The 17694-nt window shown below is 50.5% G+C and overlaps 1 protein-coding gene across 1 annotated transcript in view; it reads right to left on the bottom strand.

The window, feature by feature from the left end:
* The window catches only part of LOC135258055 (nesprin-1-like), a 161438-nt gene that overhangs the window by 76834 nt on the left and 66910 nt on the right, over positions 1-17694 (bottom strand). Inside the window, exons 58-71 of the mRNA XM_064341253.1 lie at positions 17370-17552; positions 16822-16965; positions 15446-15601; positions 13070-13234; positions 12556-12728; positions 12062-12215; positions 11470-11613; positions 10965-11129; positions 9083-9400; positions 8365-8520; positions 6294-6464; positions 2223-2549; positions 1589-1741; positions 1002-1169 (exon numbers count right to left, since the gene is read on the bottom strand). Of these exons, the coding sequence (XP_064197323.1) occupies positions 1002-1169; positions 1589-1741; positions 2223-2549; positions 6294-6464; positions 8365-8520; positions 9083-9400; positions 10965-11129; positions 11470-11613; positions 12062-12215; positions 12556-12728; positions 13070-13234; positions 15446-15601; positions 16822-16965; positions 17370-17552 (2577 nt within the window). The remainder of the gene's footprint in view (positions 1-1001; positions 1170-1588; positions 1742-2222; positions 2550-6293; positions 6465-8364; positions 8521-9082; positions 9401-10964; positions 11130-11469; positions 11614-12061; positions 12216-12555; positions 12729-13069; positions 13235-15445; positions 15602-16821; positions 16966-17369; positions 17553-17694) is intronic.

Below are 17694 nucleotides of genomic sequence, written 5' to 3' on the forward strand. Positions count from 1 at the left end.
TTTCACTTGTTCTTTTTTTTGGGAGGGATTAAGCAGGTTTAATTTGCCTTTGAAGACAATGGTTGCAACACATTACGGATCATTTGTATGCAGAACAACAAAGCCTCGTTTTAAACAGTCCCATTACAGGACGCGTTGCATAATGCAGACGGCAAATTGGGCATTTTTACAATCAAGGCTGCAAGTGGCGGGCCCTTCATTATTTATTTATCCGTTTCATTTAAGCTCCTGCTTTCATTTTAATATGGACATAAGTGCACAAATACACCACATTGTGCAGTTTGTGCACTTAATATCCCATTTTAGTCGTGTGTGCTGCGACCGGGTTCGAACAGCTTCACAAGGTCTCAAGCCATGCCGCACAACTCTTGGGAGTTGTTGTTGCCATAACGACCCTGTAAGCCAGGAAAAGCTAAAATGTCTGCCAAAAGAATTAATGTGAAGCAATGCGCTTAATGTGAATATGGCCTGCGGGTTGAGATTAATAAAATTAGGCGCCGTAGCTGAATCCAGTGAATAGGACACAGGTGTCAAACTCCAGTCCTGGGGGGCCACAGTGTCTGCTGATTTTCGGGGATTTCTCGGCACCGGTGGTTCATTTAAGTTATTGATGAGGCTAAGGAATTCACACACCTTGTTCACAAGGTCTTAATTGGCCAGCTGATTGAAAGGAAACCGTGAAAACCTGCAGACACTGCGGCACCCCTGGGAATTTCGTTTGACACCCGTGGTATGGGACATGTAATAGATACACCACGTTGCCGTGGCAATTGGTTGCCACGAGGCCTTTTCGTGATTTTGCGAAACAAGCATCTGCCAAACGAACGAACGAACGCAACGCAAAGCAAAGCACACGCGAATACGACCGCGATTAAGGTCGCCAGAAAAAGGGGAGCGACAGACGAATCCGCAGTAGAGGGCACGAGGCGGAGAGTCGGCGGTAACCGGGGGTAACCGGCAGGATGGCGGCGGTGGCGGCGGCGGCGTTCCGCGCGGGTCACCTTGTGCCGGGCCAGCAGCTGCATGGCCACCTCCAGGCTGCTGCTCTGCATGGAGTCGGAGGTGACCAGCCGGCTGGACATCTGCAGGAGCCACTTCTCCACCTCCTGCAGGTCGCCGTTGTAGGACTCGTGCTCCTTCACCCGGCCCGCCAGCGTCTCCACGTGGGCCTGCCACCCGCGCGCGGATTTCACGAAAAAATGATCAATTTCAAAATCTAAAATTCTCTCACATTTTCTTTGTTCAGTCACCAATTTCCAATTAATGCAATAATAGTCTCACTTCCCTGACAAGCTTGTTTTATATGTACAAAGAGCATGGTATTCACACTACTGTTTGAAGCTGGCGATTTGTAGCATACTCTTATATTAAGGCCCTTTAAAGTCACTGTTAAGGTCACTTTCTGAAATTTCCTGCACATTCAGATTTTCTTTTACGTGGAGAGCTACACCCCCACCTCTCTCACTGGATCTATCCTTCCTAATATGTTTGTACACCTCTCTATAATATATTAATTCCCATCACCCTTTCCACAAGTCATTTTTTCTTGTCTTCCTTCCGTTATTTTCCCAGGCGGTTTTTCCCGTACCCTGGCCGTGGTGCAGAGCTCCTGGTAGTCGGCGCTCAGCTTGGTCATGTTCTCGCTGACGGTGGGGTCCCGCACCGTGTCCAGCAGGGCCTCCCCCTTCTCCACCACGGACCGGACTGCTGACTCGTGAGACTGCACCGTCTGCAGGATGGTCTGAAAAAAAGCCGAAGTTTCCCTTAAACGAGTCTTAACCAGGAGGACCACACAGTTATATGACACCTGTATGTATCCACGTGTTCAATGCTAATGTAGATCAATAAATGGCTAACACTACTGAGGCTACACTGTAAAGATTTACACTGCAATTTAATTCTGCCAATATAGCACTGTATTATACATACAGCAGGGTAACACTGTCAAGGCAACGCTATTATATTTACACCCGAGTACAGGGCTGCACAACCCTGTTTCTGGAGGTCTACCATTCCATAGGTTTTCACTACAACCCTAGCAAAGCACACCTCATTCAACAGCTAAAGATCTTGTTGAGCTCCAAATGAGTAAAATCAGGTGTGCCAAATTAAAGTTAAAATGAAAACCTACAGGACGGTAGATCTCCAGGAACAGGGTTGGGCAGCCCTGCTTTAGAATAACACTCAAGGCAACGCTGCTGATTGCACCCCAGGCCCGGTACCTTATACTTGGCCAGCTGGGCCTTCTTCTGGTAGAGCTCGGCCTTGGGCTCGACGGGCGAGCTGAGCAGGGCCCGGGTCTCCACCAGCCACTGGGCCTGGGCCTTGTACTTGTCCAGGAACTCCTTGGACAGCAGGAGGCACTTCTCCAGCGCGCTGTGCTCCGCCCGCAGCGCCCCCGTCAGCTCCTCCAGCTGGGAGAGCCGGGCCTCCACCTCCCCGCGGAGCTGCTCCGCCTCCTCCTCCTCCAGGTAGGCCATGGCCCGGCCCGTCTTCTCCCGCATGGCCTTCAGGAAGCCGTGGCCCGGCTCCATGTCGCTCTGCAGGGCCTGGGGGACGGAGGACAGAGCCGGCGTTAGCATACATACATTACAGGCATTTAGCAGACGCTCTTATCCAGAGCGACTTACGCAACTTTTTACATAGCATTTTACATTGTATCCATTTATACAACTGGATACATACTGAAGCAATTTCGGTTAAGTACCTTGCTCAAGGGTACAACGGCAGTGTCCTTACCCGGGAATCGAACCTGCGACCTTTCGGTTACAAACCCAGTTCCCACTGTGCTACACTCCGCATTAGCGTTAGCGGTGGCGTCGGAAAAAAAACACGTTCACTGCTAAGTTTTCAACCGGGAACTTTTTCCGGCGAGGGAATGCGCAGAGTTGCCAGATTTAGAACGTGGCCAAAACGGACACCAGGTACCATTACATTACAGGACAGGCATTTAGCAGACGCTCTTATCCAGAGCGACTTACACAACTTTTACATAGCATTTTACATTGTATCCATTTATACAGCTGGATACATACTGAAGCAATTTCGGTTAAGTACCTTGCTCAAGGGTACAACGGCAGTGTCCTTACCCGGGAATCGAACCTGCGACTTTTCGGTTACAAACCCAGTTCCTTACACACTGTGCTACACTCTGCATTAGCGTTAGCGGTGGCGTCGGAAAAAAAACACGTTCACGGCTAAGTTTTCAACCGGGAACTTTTTCCCGGCGAGGGAACGCGCAGGGTTGCCAGATTTAGAACGTGGCCAAACGGGACACCAAGTACCAGGCGCACACACAGGCGATGGGGGACTTAGGGAAGCTGAATTGTGCCATTTCGCACTCAAATGGACAGATGTATATTCATTACGAACCAGCGGTCAAATTTCAATCGGCTATTCAGGACCGCAAACTGAACATCGGCATCTGGCAACTCTAGTAACACACGACACAATGCCAGGAAATGCAGTGTTTTCCCACAGTAACAGCCAGAGGGGAAGGAAATCTACTTTTACTGCATCATGAAGTAAAAATGGCATCAACAGATATGATGCTGTTACTACATGGACACACAAACACAAAACAGTGTGAATGCTATATAAAACCCACACAGCACACACACAAACACACACACACACAAGTATGACTAATACTGACCGCATACGCAAACACCAAGTGTTAAGCACTATGAGTCATACTATTGACACTCGCCTACACTGAAAAAGTACATAAACACATCCTTCACACACTGCAACAACTCCTAATAAAGGAAGGTGCTTTTTGGACACACATTAAAGAAACCCATAAGAGGTCTTTTTCAAAGGAAATCCATGAATGTCTAATGCAAACGGGGGGGGGGGGGGCTGGCTTCTTGTCCAGTTTTTTTTGAGAGAGTCCAGCGCATTTCTGAGCTTTAACACACCGCCTCCGTAGGGTAGCTCAGCGGCCATATTAAAAAAAATAAATTAAAAAAAACCCCCCAGCCTCCCGCCGGCACCTTTGAACCCCGCCAGGCTAGCTAGCCGACGCGCGCAGCCGGCCGGATCTCCGCGGTCCGTTCCGAGCGAGCGGCAAGGCGAAAGACAGAAGGCCCAATTACCCCTCGGCCCCCGACGAGAGCTAGAGCGGGGTTTCCACGGCAACCGCCTACCCCCCCCCCCCCCCCTCGGCTGGACGTCGTCTATATAACAGCATACGCGGTCGGCCCAACCCTTTCGTGAGTTAACACGCTGTTGCCTCAACGAAGGTGCGCGACAATTTCCCCGCTTCCCGCCGAACCGCTGGACGCTGGAGCTGCTCCCGCCCCCCGCCGCGACCGCGTATCGTTTCCATGACAACAGAAGCCAGACAACCCCCATTCCAGGCTGCTCACGGAGTAGGCTTAACTTAATATTTTGTCATAACACTTCACTTTCCGTTTCATTAAATGCATGCGCTGTTGCTCTTGTTTATGATGGCAGTAATATACACCATGTACTGTATATCCTGATTCATAACCTGTTTACATAAGCCTTTAAAGAAACATTTGGCCATTGCAATACAATTCCCAGCAAGTGTCTCACCAACATCTGATAGACACGAATGACAAAATTTAGCAATGAACCATGGGAGCTTGAGGCAACATAAAAAAAAATAAAGGCTGCATACACACGTCTTTCCAGACAGTTTTAAAGATAGCATGTCGGTATGACCTTCCTAACTTCTACAGAGATAATGACAAACCCTAGACAGCAAGAATGTGTAATTTTTTTTAAATTAAAAAGGTACTGAATACCCAGCTACATGAGTAATATCTCTAAATTTCAGGAGCCCTATCTTGTAAAACAGGGTACCGCGTGCATCTGCAGATTACTTACTTTCTCATCCGCAGATATTAAAAATGTAATATTCTTGCGGTTTTGATTTAATCTTTTTCTTTAATGTTTGACACACTGCACATGCGTTAGAGGCACATCTTCTGCAGGACAGCAAGCACAATCTTCCGTTCAGCTATTTATTCCACCGTGGGTAGAACGTGAAATAACACCACCTCCATTACGGCTGCACACTAATCATAAATGTCGCAGGCTTCTTTATTTTGTCTGTCTGTGTGCATTATTAATATCCAATTGCATCTTGATGGCCATGGTTAATACCCAAGTACCTACGAATGAGAATTACGAGCGTCAAATAAAGGAATCTTAGTCTGACATAATATGGAAAGTGAAGGATTAATGATGACAAGATGAATCCAGACGAAATTGGCCAAACGAGGGTGGAGCAGGACTCATAAAAGAGGAAGTAGCAGAAAGCAGCAGAGTAAAAGAGCACGTCCAGCAGACCCGCGTCACGCCATCAGAGCCCGTTAGCCATTAGCCACACCGCAAAGATGTTCACTCGGACTTTCGCCTGGTTAAAAAGGTAAAAAAACCATTCTCCATCCAAGCGAATTTCAAAGGGAGGAAAAAAAAAGATTAAATGGTGCTGCCACACTGTGTCTAAGGATGGGGGAGGGAGGGAGAGAAAGTGGGAGAAAGTGGGGGGGCGGTTTGCACCCTGCATCCTGTTCCTGTTTAAAATGATCGATACCTCGACATGGATTACTCCAGCGCTAAACTGGACAGGGAGCTGGGGTGCGGGCGGGGCGGGGGCAGGGGCAGGGGCAGGATCGGGGGGGGGGTGCGGGATTGAGGGATGAGGGGGGTGGGGGCGTGAGAGACACAGGGGCGCAGGGGCAATTACAGAGCGTGTGCCAGCAGGTTCCTGACACGGAGTCTTCTTTGTCTCACTGCGGGGGTGTGTGGCTGGGGGGGGGGGGGGGATCGAAATTCACTGTCTGGCAGTTTCCTTCTCAAGTTATCTATGGATTGCAAAGACCCAATCAATACCCCACATGCCCCACCTCCCTCTTCCCATACCAAGATCGCCCCCCCCCCCCCCTCCCCCGCCCCCTCACAAAATAATCACACGGACTCAGTATGTAGTTTCAGCTTTGTTGTTACAAAACCATAACCAGACAAAACGTAGCGTGCTCTGGCGCACTCTGGGGTCAGTGTGTGCTGAGTCTGTGTGCAGGTGTCTCTGGGACTGAACACGGAGTGCACAGTGTCAATTCAGTTTTCGAGCATGGTCAGGTTGTTTTACTGACAACAGAGTCAATCAATCTGGCTATTAAAGAAGACGATGACTGAACAATGTGCTCTTGCACTACAAAAGCTTGAATCGAAATGCTTGACTAACAGACCCAAATTGGTTTGAACTAATCATTAACAGGCTTGCAGGGGTTTAAAATATAAATATGGTTTTTTCACGGTACCTCGAGTTTCTTCATCTTCCTGTCCATGGCGACGCGGTCCACGGCGTCGATGCTGACGGCGACCACCCGGAAGTTCCTCTGCGCGGTGCTCAGCCAATCGGAGAAGGTGCTGAAGACGCCCTGCGCCTCCTCGATGCATCGCACCTCCTCCTGCAGCTGCTTGATGGTCTCCTGCAAGCAGGAAAAAACAGCCAAAATAAACCGTGATCACCCTCGCAGTTTTCGGCTCAAAGGTCAAGGTCAACTTTACTATGTCCCAATAAAGGGCAATTTTATTTTTCACAACCACTTCAATTTCCCTATTCTGTGGACCTTGACCTTTTCAAAGATATATATCTATTTGACCTCTGTGATGATACAAATTTTCCCCCCAACTCCCTAACTACAGTACTACCTACACTGCACACACTCACTATAATATGGGCAGAAAATGGCAGGGGATTTTCCTTCAGGGAACGAAACCTCAACCTGGAGGTGCAGGAGGGTGTGCGTACAACAGCTTCTCATTTAAAACTGTGAGACTGAAAAGCCCACCTACACCTCAATTAGCACTTCATTTAAAAGAAAATTTAAAAAGAACCCTCCCCCCACCTAATCATCTGCTCTTTTGTGATGCTCATCTCTGCGGAGGCACGGATGTGAACGTGGCCCCCCACTCACCGCGAGCGCTCCGGCGGCGGCGGCTTGCTAACCGTTTTAAAAACGCGCCTTCTGTCGGCGCGCCCCGGCTAAAAGCGTCCACGAGAAATGGCCCGAAAATTTGTAATTTGAGTCGTAAATGGAAAAAAACGAGGCCCATTGTACCCCGGGCTCTTGTCTCCACGGCGACGTCGGCGCCCTCATCCACTTTTAAAGCTCAGCCCCGCTGATTGCAAACATGTCACGACCGCGTTTCGGTTTTTAACACAGTGGCAGCGCCCTCGGCGTAGACTCGAGGGGCACTTTTGACACCCCCCCCCAAAAAAAAAAAAAAACAGCTAGTGGTGTGTCATTTTCACACACAGGCCCCAGAACACACATTCCTGCGGCTCCAATTAGTGCTTGTGCCAAACACGTGCCTAACCCCCCCTCCTCCTCCTCACCGACAGAGGGAACGGATCCGGACGGCGGATCCGTACGGGGGGGGGTTAACACTTCGCGCTGAATAATTGCGAACCTCTTCCCGGAGGGGGGGGGGGGGGCAAGAGGGGGCTGGGCGAGGGGGAGACACGCGAGGTGTTTTCAGCAGGTGTAAAAATCAATCCACACCGCTGCGTTAAAAAACCCCCCCCCGCCAGAGGGAGAGCCAGGCCCAGGCTTCTGATGCACTTCATTATCGGCAGGGCCTCGGACCACGTTGCGCATCGATTGTACCCACCCCTCCCTTCCCACGAGGCCGCAGCAGATAAAGATATTTGACGGCAGCCTGCCGATCGTTCAAAAACCCACCTCCTCCAGAGACAAATTTCTCTGGAGTTTCTTTTTCTTTTTTCAGCAAGAAAAAAATAGGATTGAGGCTATCAACAGAAAAAGAGAGGCCTTTACCACTTCAAAGGCTATCAAATATGTATTTCAGAGTTCAAAATCTCACTGAGAAGTAACAAAATTATTATGCCTTTTGTGTGGAACATCATATTTTAGTGTACTCATTTTCCAGAACATAATCTCAATGCCCACCAATACTGTAAACAGCATTTTTACAGTGAGCTGTAAATTTTTCATTTTAAAATGTGAGCGTGTTAATGTTTTGGGCCAGAACCTTACGGAAAGATAGCTTGTAGTAACTTATCGCTTGGCAACTGCAAAACAACAATGAGGGTCTCCTCAAACCCCTGAAAGGATTTCTGGGTGAATTCCACTTAAATTTGCCTAGTTCAGAGAATTAACTGAAATGTAATACATGATAATGCTGACAAAATACCCATCAGACATCACAGCCATTCATTTTCCTGTTCATCAACTGAATTTCACTTAAGTGAGTTGAAATGGAACTGACCCCAGCTCTGATTATTGGAGTGTCAGGTAGAGGGTTAAGGAGCACACCCGAAACCCCGGCCCCCCCCGCCCCCCCTCCCCGCAGGCGGAGCCTCACCATGAGGTGCAGCAGCAGGGCGTGGTAGCGGGCGGTCAGCTGGGTGGCCCGGGCGCTGACCCGGCTGCTGACGTGGATCTCCTCCAGAACCTGCTGGGCCAGAGCGCTCAGCCCGTCCACCTCCTCCTGGTACAGCAGCGCCTCCTCCTGCCAGCGCTGGGGAATTACACATTTTTTACACACTTATTCGGGAAAGCATAAAACTACTACAGGAGGGGCTTTGTGTGAACCAAAATTGAATTAACACATTCATTTAACAATAAATCAATTAAGTTACTGGAATTCAAAGCCGCAATTTAATAAATAACCACAAACAATTCTATATTACTATTATTATAATTATAATTAGAACTGGATGAAGGCACTTGCTTTTTACGAAAGTGGCTTGTGATTCACAAACCCAGCTGGTAGTAAACTGAAAGTGCTTATTGATTTTTGTGAAATGCATCAGGCCTTTAAGAGCCTGGCCCCCCCTCCCCACAGACTCCTCCCCCCCAGGCTCCACCCCCCTACCCCCAGACCCCACCCCCTCCATCAGACTCCATCCCCCTCCCCCCAGACTCCTACCCCTCCCCCAGACTCCTCCCCCTCCCAACAGAATCCCCTCCCTCAGACTCCGCCCCTGGTACTCAGACTCTGCCCCTCCCCCAGCTCTCCTCCCCCTCCCCCCAAACACCACCCCACCCCTCCCAGACTCCCCCCCTCCCCTCACACTCACCTGCAGCAGCTGCAGCTGCGCCTCCTTGGTGGCCCGGTCCGAGCGGCGGTGCCCTCGCAGCTGACCTTTGACCTCCATGGCCCTCAGCCACTCGTCCAGGCGCTGGAACTGGTGCTCCATCTGGCGCAGCTTGGCGATGACGGCGTTGAGCCGCGCCCGGCCCTCGGCCAGACGGGCCTGGTACGCCCGCCACTCCTGCTGCACCGTCTCCAGGGCGCGGTCCTCAATTTGGGGGACCCCCCAGGGGATCACCTTCTCCCGGCTCCCCAGCACCGCGGCCACCATGGCCTGGCCCTCCGAGCAGCGCACCTGCAGCTCCTGGGGGGTGGGTGGGGGTGTGTGTGTGTGTGTGTGTATATGAGAGACAGAGAGGGGGGGAGAGGGGGGAGGGAGAGAAAGAGGAAGAGAGAGGGGGAGAGAGAGAAAGGGAGGCGAGGAGAGAGAGAGAGAGGAGGGAGTGTGTGGGTGCATGTGTGTGTGTGTGTGTTTGAGAGAGAGAGAGAAGAGAGAGAACTTCACCTTTTGACCCTGTGAGTCCACAACAGCAGTCCTGTTGAGCTGCAAAGTCTGCCGGATTCTGCTTTCAGTTTAAATGAGCAAACAATTCAGACCCAATAAAGCAGATGTGAATTCAGCTTCGTAATCAACCGCTTTAATTGATCAATTAAGCGCTGATTAGCAAGGAAAAAACCAGCAGACCCAGCGGCCCTCCAGGACCACAGTTTCAGACTTTATTTTTATGCCCAAAATAACAAAACCTTATAATTAGCACTTGAAATTATAAAACACCAAATAAAACTAAAAACAAATAAGAAAGAAAGCAAGATAAAACATTACAACTGTGAAACAGCCGCTGTCTTATGGGTGTATTTAGTCGTTAAAGGAAGCGATAACGAGCCGGGAAGCACGTCTCGGCGACCAATCACAGCACAGGAACACGGCCATTTACTGGAGCAAGAAAGAGGCTCCCCCCCCCCCCATTAGGCCCCATTTTCAATAAACAGGCAATTAGCAGGAGGACATACGCAGCGCAAAGCGAGCATTCAATCAAAAAATATCAGCATCAGATATGAAGGTCTGAGCAATTTTACACAGAGAGAGAGAGAGGGGGGGGGGAGATGTGGAGAGGAGGAGGGGAGAGAAATACAGATGGACAAAGAGAAAGAGGGGGATTGAGAGAGGGAGAGAAAGGCAGAGAGATGTGGAGAGAAGGAGGGGGAAACAGATGGACAAAGCAGAAGAGGGGGATTGAGAGAGAGAGAGAGAGAGAGAGAGAGAGAGACGGAGAGAGCGACAGAAGCAATTACTGAACGACAGTACGCAAGGTGACTTTATACACCGCAGAGCTCGACTCCAGCTCCAGGGGTTAAATCGCAGCACGACCCCCCCTGCGTCCTGTCATTATACTGCTGACTAGCTCATTTCTGTCTTTGTGTGGTACGCTTTTCTGCAAGAAAGAAATGAGTTTCTGAGGGAAAGAGAGAGGGAGAGAGAGAACAAGTAAGTGAGAGGGTTAAGGAGAGAGAATGAGAGAGTGAATGAGAGTGAGTGAGGGAGAAAGGGAGAGACTGAAAGCGAGGGAGAGAAAGGAACATGATAGAGACAGGAGAAGGAAAAGGAGAGCCCAACAGGGATTAAGAGGGGGAAAGAAAAGAAGAGAAAGAGAGAGAGAGAAAGAGAGAGACAGTAACAGACAGACGGACGGACGGACAGAGGCAGCTCTGATTGGGATTTAAGAGAGAAGGAGAGAGATAGAGTAGCAGACAGACAGACGGGCGGACGGAGGGACGGAGGCAGCTCTGATTGGGATTTAAGAGAGAAGGAGAGAGATAGAGTAGCAGACGGACAGACGGACGGAGGGACGGAGGCGGCGCTCGGTAACCTGCAGCTCCTGCAGCGTGCTCTCCAGCGTCTCCACGTCTCCCTCCAGCTGGGAGTGGCAGCCCAGCCTCTCCTGCTCCTGCTCCAGCCAATCCTCAAACACGTGCAGCCCCCGCTGGTACTCCTGGTGAGCCAGGACCAGCTCCTCCGCCTTGCAGACGGCAGCCTGGGACACACACACGCACACACACACACACACACACACACACACACACACACACACACACGTGCGTCCGTTACCGCCAACGTTTCCGCCAAAGCCATAGAAACCAGGCTGACTGTGACCAGTGGTTGTTCAGGGCAACGTGGAATTGGTGATTGCTTCATCCAAAATATGGGAGGGCTCAGTAGGTTAAAGATCCGTGTTCACCCTCTTGCAAGAAATTAGTCTCATACTACATTATATTCCCCTTGAAAATGCCTGACTTTGCACCTCGGCTAGGTATGGTCTTTAAATGAACAGATAAACAGGACAGATGAAAAGAACAGGGGTTGCCGCCGGTTACCTTGGCCTTGTCCTTGACGGCGGAGTAGCGCTCCTGCAGGTCCTGGATCTCCAGCTGGGTGACGTAGTGTTCGGCCATGTTGGATCCCTTGATGCCGATGGTCTCCAAGGTGCTGCTGTGGCTCAGCACTTCCTCATGCAGCAGCTGAAACACGTCAGAAACCCATTAGAACGCACTCATAATCATGGAAATGTAGGGTCCAAAATGGCGCCTGTAGGTCCGTCCGTTAACGAGTGCATCAGGAGGCCCTTCGGTGGCACTCCACCCGGATTCCAAAATGGCACCCGTCCATTAAGCGCTTAAGTGCTTAATTAGTCACTGATTGGCTAAAGAGTCGGCAAGCCTATTTACCAAGGCCTAAATTGGCTGCCGATTGAAGAGAGAGACACCACAAATACCTTCAGACACAACTGCCCCCTCCAGGATTTGAGTCTGAGACCCCTGCTGAAGACTGAATATGTCTAAGGCACTAACTTCCCAAGCACACTGAAATGAGGACTAGGTGAAGGTCCAGCGACTGACACAGGTGACGTGGTGATGTCACAGTTGCGGACGCGGCTCGCGGAACCCCGGCGGTATGAATGGCGGGTACCTTGGCTTTGCCCAGGTTGGCGGTCTTGTCCCGCATCTCGGAGTACTGCTTATCCGCGCTGCCCAGGCTCTCCTCCACCCGCTCCATCCAGCTCACAAACTGCCGCACGTCGTCCTGGTAACTGGTCCACTGCGACAGGGCGCCTTCCAGCTGGCTGCGCTCGGAGAAACAATGCACAACGTTCACACAACGCCCACACAATGCTCAAGTAACATTCAGACAACGCTCACACAATGCTCAGAAAACGTTTACACAACGCTCGGACAATCACACAACTTTTACACAATGCTCAAACAATGCTCACACAACAATCACACAATGCTCAAACAACTTTCAGGCAACACTCACACAAAGACCACACAACACTCAGACAATGCTCAGACAACGCTCTCACAGCGCTCACAGCCCTGCACTGTAGCTGTAAACTCATTTTTCAGGATGTCCCCTTCAGCATGTTCAGATGGGACATTGTTGGAAACGGCAGAGCTCCCCACCTCTTGCACTGGATGGAGGCGGACAGCAGGGAGTCCCAGGAGTCCTTGAGGTCCTGGATCTGTTTTCGGACGACGGGGACGCCCTCGGGGGAGGTGTTCCTCTGCACGGACTCCCCCCGGGTGATCAGCATCTTCAGCTGGATCTCCTTCTCCTGCCTGGCCGTCAGCAGGGCCTGGAAACACAGCAAGAGCGCTCTGATTTACTGAAATGCAGGTTAATTTATATGCATAAAGGGCTGTTCTTTACTGAAATGCAGGCTTATTTACATGTGTTTAAGAATCTGCTTTACTGAAATGCAGGTTTATTTTTATGTGTAAAGCACTCTGCTTTACTGAAATGCTGGTTTATTTGTATGTGTAAAATGGTTTGTGTTACTGAAATGCAGGTTTATTTGTATGTGTAAAATGGTTTGTGTTACAGAAATGCTGGTTTATTTGTATGTGTAAAATGGTTTTGTGTTACTGAAATGCACACTCATTTAGGCGTTGTGAGTCCGTGAGTCGCCAGGCCCACCTCCAGCTTGATCATCCTGCTGTCCAGGACGTTCTTGTCGGCGGTGGGGGAGCAGTAGCTCTGCAGCATGTGGTTGGCGTCGGCCACCCAGTTCTGCAGCTCCCTCAGGCCCTGGGAGAAGAGCTGGTGCTCGCCGACGACCCTCTCGATGCGTGAGGCCTTCTCCTGCAGGACCGAGAGCGCGGCGGGGCCGGCCTGTCAGCGCCAGTGTGCCGGCATCGCACGGCGCAACCGCAACACAACCACCACACCACTATAATACAACAACCATGGAACCACTACACAAACACCACAAAACCATAACGCAACCACCACACAACCACCACACAACCACCACACAACCACCACACAACCACCACACAACCACCACACAACCGCAACACAACCGCCACACAGCCGCCACACAGCCGCCACGCAACCGCCACGCAACCGCCACGCAACCGCCACACCACTATTATACAACAACCATGGAACCACTACACAAACACCACACAACCACCACAAAACAATTACACAACCACCACACAACCGCCACACAACAACCATGGAACCACTACACAAACACCACAACCACCACACAACCATTATACAACCACCACACAACCGCAACACAACCACCACACAACCATGGAACCACTACACAACCACCACACAACCAGTACACAATCATTACAGAACCACCACACAACAACCACACAACAACCACACAACAACCACACAACCACCATGGAACCATCACACAACCACCATGGAACCATTACACAACTGTCACACAACCATTACACAACCACCATGGAACCATTACACAACAACCACACAACTATTATACAACAACCATGGAACGACTACACAACCATCACACAACCACTGCACAGCCATAACACGACCAAACAGCCCTCATACAACCACCACAAAGCCATCAACCATCACACAATGATAAAACCAGCACACAATCATCACACAACCATCATACAACCATAATGCAACCTTTAGACATCCCACACAATCAAGAACCAACCACTACGCAATCATCATACAAGCAAACCACAAACTAATTGCAACCATCAACTATCTCTTGATTAACACCCAAAAGAATATAAGCTATGTAATTTCTTCCTTTTATAAAAGGAACAGCACAGAACTAGTGACTAACTAACTAAATAAATAAATAAATATGATTCTCATTTATCATTCCGGAGCTCCATAATTTTCATCTGGCAAAGGAAAAGGGAAACAATGTGGATAATTGCGGCACATTGTTCCAGACGAGATCTAATTAATGAGACAGAACCGCGGCGGACCTAATGAGCAAGCCGAAAAAGGACGTCTGCATTCTGCGGCAGGTTTCGCATCGAGTAAACAGTAAGCTGTTAGTCACAAAGAAGCAGAATACATTAAAGGAAGTGAGCAAAGGAGACCCATTTACTACCCATTCAGTCTGGATGAGATGGCAGCGCAGGAAAGAATGGACTGTTTCTTTTTTTATTTGCATAAATCCGCTGACAGTCGCTTTGTAAAGAGGGCGTGATCACCTTTTGTAAATTAGCGTGAAGCTACTCGAGCTCTTTTCGCGAGCGAGCAGCTTCGTCAACGGAAGACGTTAAGAACGCGCCGTCCGTCCGACGTCCCTCGCGGAAAAGCAACGTTACGATAATATCCGTTAAAAAGTTAAATGAAAAAAAAATATACGAGGAACACGTATGATGACGTGTGCCTCACGCGAGATAAATTTGTAAACATGCAACCAGACATGACAGCACGCATTAATCATAGCGTATAATCATTTCATAAAGAGAAACGCGAGGTTCCACGTGTGAATATTCAGACTGAAACTCTCACACGGGAGAGATGGGTTCTTGGCGCACGCGTCATCACACTGATTCCTGACATTTTTCCTTTTGCGGTGTTAAACGTGCGTTTATCACACATGACTTTTCCGTGAGGGACGGCGTGTACACTGATGTACTTAAACAGGGGCGCAGAGCTCTCTCCCCAAATCTGTGCCAGCTCAGGGGGGGGAGAGGGGGGGACCACCAGGATTTTCTTCGTGGGGTGGCCAGGGGAGGGTCACACTATCGCCAACAGTTATATTAGCCAATGATCATGTCCTATTTTAGGTGGACAAATAGCCGTGGAATCCTGTGGCGGCCAATCAAATTCCAGAGGTGGCCACCCGGGCCACCCCATTGGATGCATCCCTGCTGCCAGCCCATCCTGAGAGAGGTCAAGGTCATCGCTTGTGGAGTTGGGTCGAGAGACGGGGGTGGGGGTGGGGGTGGGGGGGGGGATAAAACCCTTCACCACAGACACAGAGTGACCCTCCTCCCCTTGCCCCTGCCCCGCCCGCCTGCCCCGCGCACCCGCCCGCCAGGTTACCTTGGTGAGGTTGCTTAAAGCTAGGTACTGCGCAGACAGCTGAGCCACGCGGTGCGCAAAGCTCTTCCCCGCAGCCTGGCCCTCCCGCAGCTGCTGGGCCTTCTCCCTGAGCCGCCCCAGCTGCGCCTCCTGGGAGGAGATCTCCTCCAGGACCGACTGTGAAGCACAAGCAGGTTACAGCGGGGGGGGGGGGGGGGGGGGGGAGGGGAGGGAGGGGCGGAGGGGCATGCAACACAGCAACAAGGCCAATTAACATACAATCGTTAGAGAGAAAAGGGGGGGGGTGAGGGTGAGGGGTGATGGTTGGGTGGGGGGGTGGGGGGGGTTAAAACATGGAGCAGCAGGTTAATGCGGGCAGCTCGCGAGAGACGAGCGTTTTTTTTGGCAAGGTGAGGAGATGAGGCGGCGGGTGCGGGCAGGTTGGAGGGGGTTGGGGGTTGGGGGGGGGTGGAGGTGGGGGGGTTGAGTCAAAGCGGCCGGCTGAGATGTAATTGCTCGAACAGCGCAGACAAAAGACAGATACGGACCAAAAAAAAAAAATAACTGTCAAAGCGGAACACACAAAAACAGCAGCGATGAGGCATTGTGATGAGTGGGTTTTATTTCTTTCTTTTTTTTTGGTCATTAATTAATTTTTTTTTTCCTCCTCGATTTGTCTTCTGTGAACAACGGCGACTCTTATCTCCTCCTGAAAGCACAATTTTAACCGAACAGCGCGGTCGCTTTTACAAAAAAAAAAAACAATAAAAAATAACCAGGTAGATTGAATGTATCTGATTACACACACTTGCCGTCTATTGTACATAAGGGACCCACATGATTTGACCACACGCTCAAAAAAAATGAAATAATCAACTTAAGTCCCATTTAATCCACAGTTAATTGCTGCTGACAGTGGCGGGGATAATCTCCGACATTCAATCGCGGCATCTTTTCATCGCCTCAAGTTCAGATCTTCCCCCCTGCAAGAACAGGGGGACTGAACAACGAGGACGCGACCGCCACCAGACAGCTGTGCGGTACGAACACAAAAAGACGATACCGCAACGTTATTTATTTCTTACGATCGATTTAAACGAACACACACGCAAAAACGCACGTCGTTCTGCGTGTGAAATACTGAGGAGGAGGACACGAAGAGGAGCCGTGTTCTTCTCCTCCTCCTGTGGAGAAGGGGCTCGGGAGGTTCCAGTGAGGAGGCGCGAATGAACCACCCCCTCGGAGGCAGAGGGAGGAGGAGAGGGAGGTGCAGGAGGGTCTGATGAAAATGAGCTCCACCTTCGTGAGGTGTGAACGCATGAGGGTGATGATGAGAGGGGATGATGGTGTGGTGTGTGGGTGGGTGGGGGGGGAGGTGAGGGTGGGGGAGGGCGTACCTGGAGCTTGTGCAGCTCCTGCTTTTTGGCGGGGAGGTCGTGGAGGCGCGTGCTGCTCTCCTGCAGGAGGCTCTCCGTTCCGTTCAGCCACTCCTGCAGGGGCTCAGCGCTGGCCTCGAAATCACGCATCTGGGACTGCAGGTTCTGCAACCGCAACGGGTACAGTTATATACTACACACACAGACACACACACACACAGAGTTTATATACTACACACGCGTGCACACACTCACACAGTACTATACACACAGTTTATATACTATATACACACACAGTTTATATACTGTACAAACACAGCTTGTATACTACACACACACACACACACTCTCTCTCTCTCTCTCTCTCTCACACACACACACACACACACATACACATACACACAGCTTGTATACTACACACACACACTCTCTCTCTCTCTCACACACACACACACAGTTTATATACTACACACACGTGCACACTCACAGTACTATACACACAGTTTATATACTATATACACACACAGTTTATATACTACACACACACACACACACACACACACACTCACCTGTAAGGCGGTCTCCCGTTTGTGCAGGTTGGTCATCAGGCTCTTCCAGTCGTCTCTGGCGCTGCTCACTTTGGCCCTGATGGTCTCCACTCTGTCTTTGGCCACGATGCTGCTCAGCAGCTCCCCCTTGTGGACAACGGCGTTCAGCTTGCCCTGGCCCTCCTCCCGGTCAGTCAGGAACTCCTGGGGGAGGAGCCACAAGCGCGAAACCCGCCCACAAGCGTCAAAGAGAACCGCAACCGATGCACAGTACGGTCGGTTATTACATCAAACGAATTCCCCCTGTTTAACCCTGCCTGTGAGGTGAACACACTTCCACCATCTG

The sequence above is a fragment of the Anguilla rostrata genome, chromosome 6 (assembly GCF_018555375.3).
Source record: "Anguilla rostrata isolate EN2019 chromosome 6, ASM1855537v3, whole genome shotgun sequence".
In the NCBI taxonomy this organism is placed as follows: domain Eukaryota; kingdom Metazoa; phylum Chordata; class Actinopteri; order Anguilliformes; family Anguillidae; genus Anguilla; species Anguilla rostrata.